Raw genomic sequence first — 1,051 nt, 5'->3', positions numbered from 1 at the left:
TAGAGAGTGGAAGACACAGAGGAAAATAGAGAGGTTGGAAGAGACAGGAGGAAGCCTAGTGAATAGATAGGATAGAAGAGACAGGAGGAAGTAAAGGGGGTGGAAGACATACGGGGAAGTAGAGAGGGTGGAGAAAGGGTGGAGAAAGTAGAGATTTTGGAAGAGACAGGGGGAAGCCGGGTGAATAGAGAGGATAGAAGAGACAGGGGAAAGTAGAGAGGTTCGAAGAGGCAGGGGAGGTAGGGAGGGTGGAAGATACAGTGGAAGTAGAGGGGATGGGAGAGGCATGGTAAATAGAGGGGATGGAAAATACAGTGTCGGTAGAGAGGGTGAAAGAGACAGGTTGAATAGAGAAAATGGAAGAGACAGTGGAAGTAGACAGGGTGGAAGTAGAGAGGATGCAAAAGCCAGGGTGAATAGAGAGCATGAAAAAGACAGTGGAACTAAAGAGGATGGAAGAGGCAGGCCGAATAGAGAGGATGTAAAAGACAGGGTGAATATAGAGAGGATGGAAAATACAGTGGGGATAGAGAGGATTGAAGAGACAGGAGAATTAAATAGGACGGAAGAGAAATGGGTAAAAGAAAGGCGGGAAAACATGCAAGATAAGATGCACGGTAGAGGCTTAGTAGGTAAACAATAAGAGGGAAAGATGACACGGAGAAGTATGGATAGACAGGTGGGCGGGGATGATAGTAGTAATTATTCGTATTGGACGTTTATCTTACTAAATTGAAGTCTACAATAAGAGGATCAAAATTCCATTTCATTACCCCAACAAGACATAACAGGGAAGAAGCCCATAAAATATTATTCAATAATTTGATCTGTGGTCTAAATAGAAAGGAATATTTTAAGTTTTCCCATAGTAATATTTTTTATCACCATCAAGAAAAATCAAGCCTTTAAGGTTATTGTCATCTGTAAGACTTATGATCTCTCATAAAGCTCGCGGTCTGAAAGTTACAAGCCACAATGCTGCACATAAAATATGATCACGACTCAAACAAATATCGCATCAATTGTCAGTTTAAATCTTCAGTGTAGTTTG

The 1,051-nt window shown here is 41.7% G+C and overlaps 1 protein-coding gene across 1 annotated transcript; it reads left to right on the top strand.

Moving 5' to 3' along the window:
- Positions 1–286: 286 nt before the first annotated feature.
- LOTGIDRAFT_173596 (hypothetical protein) lies at positions 287–643 on the top strand (the record flags this gene model as incomplete). Its single annotated transcript, XM_009051368.1, has 1 exon — positions 287–643. The coding sequence occupies one exon, from the start codon at positions 287–289 to the stop codon at positions 641–643; it is 357 nt and encodes a 118-aa protein (XP_009049616.1).
- Between the last annotated feature and the right edge of the window lie 408 nt (positions 644–1,051).

The sequence above is a fragment of the Lottia gigantea genome, assembly GCF_000327385.1.
Source record: "Lottia gigantea unplaced genomic scaffold LOTGIsca_165, whole genome shotgun sequence".
Lineage (NCBI taxonomy): Eukaryota > Metazoa > Mollusca > Gastropoda > Lottiidae > Lottia > Lottia gigantea.
Note: the sequence above shows the minus strand (reverse complement) of the source record. Positions and strands in the feature narration are given on the sequence as shown.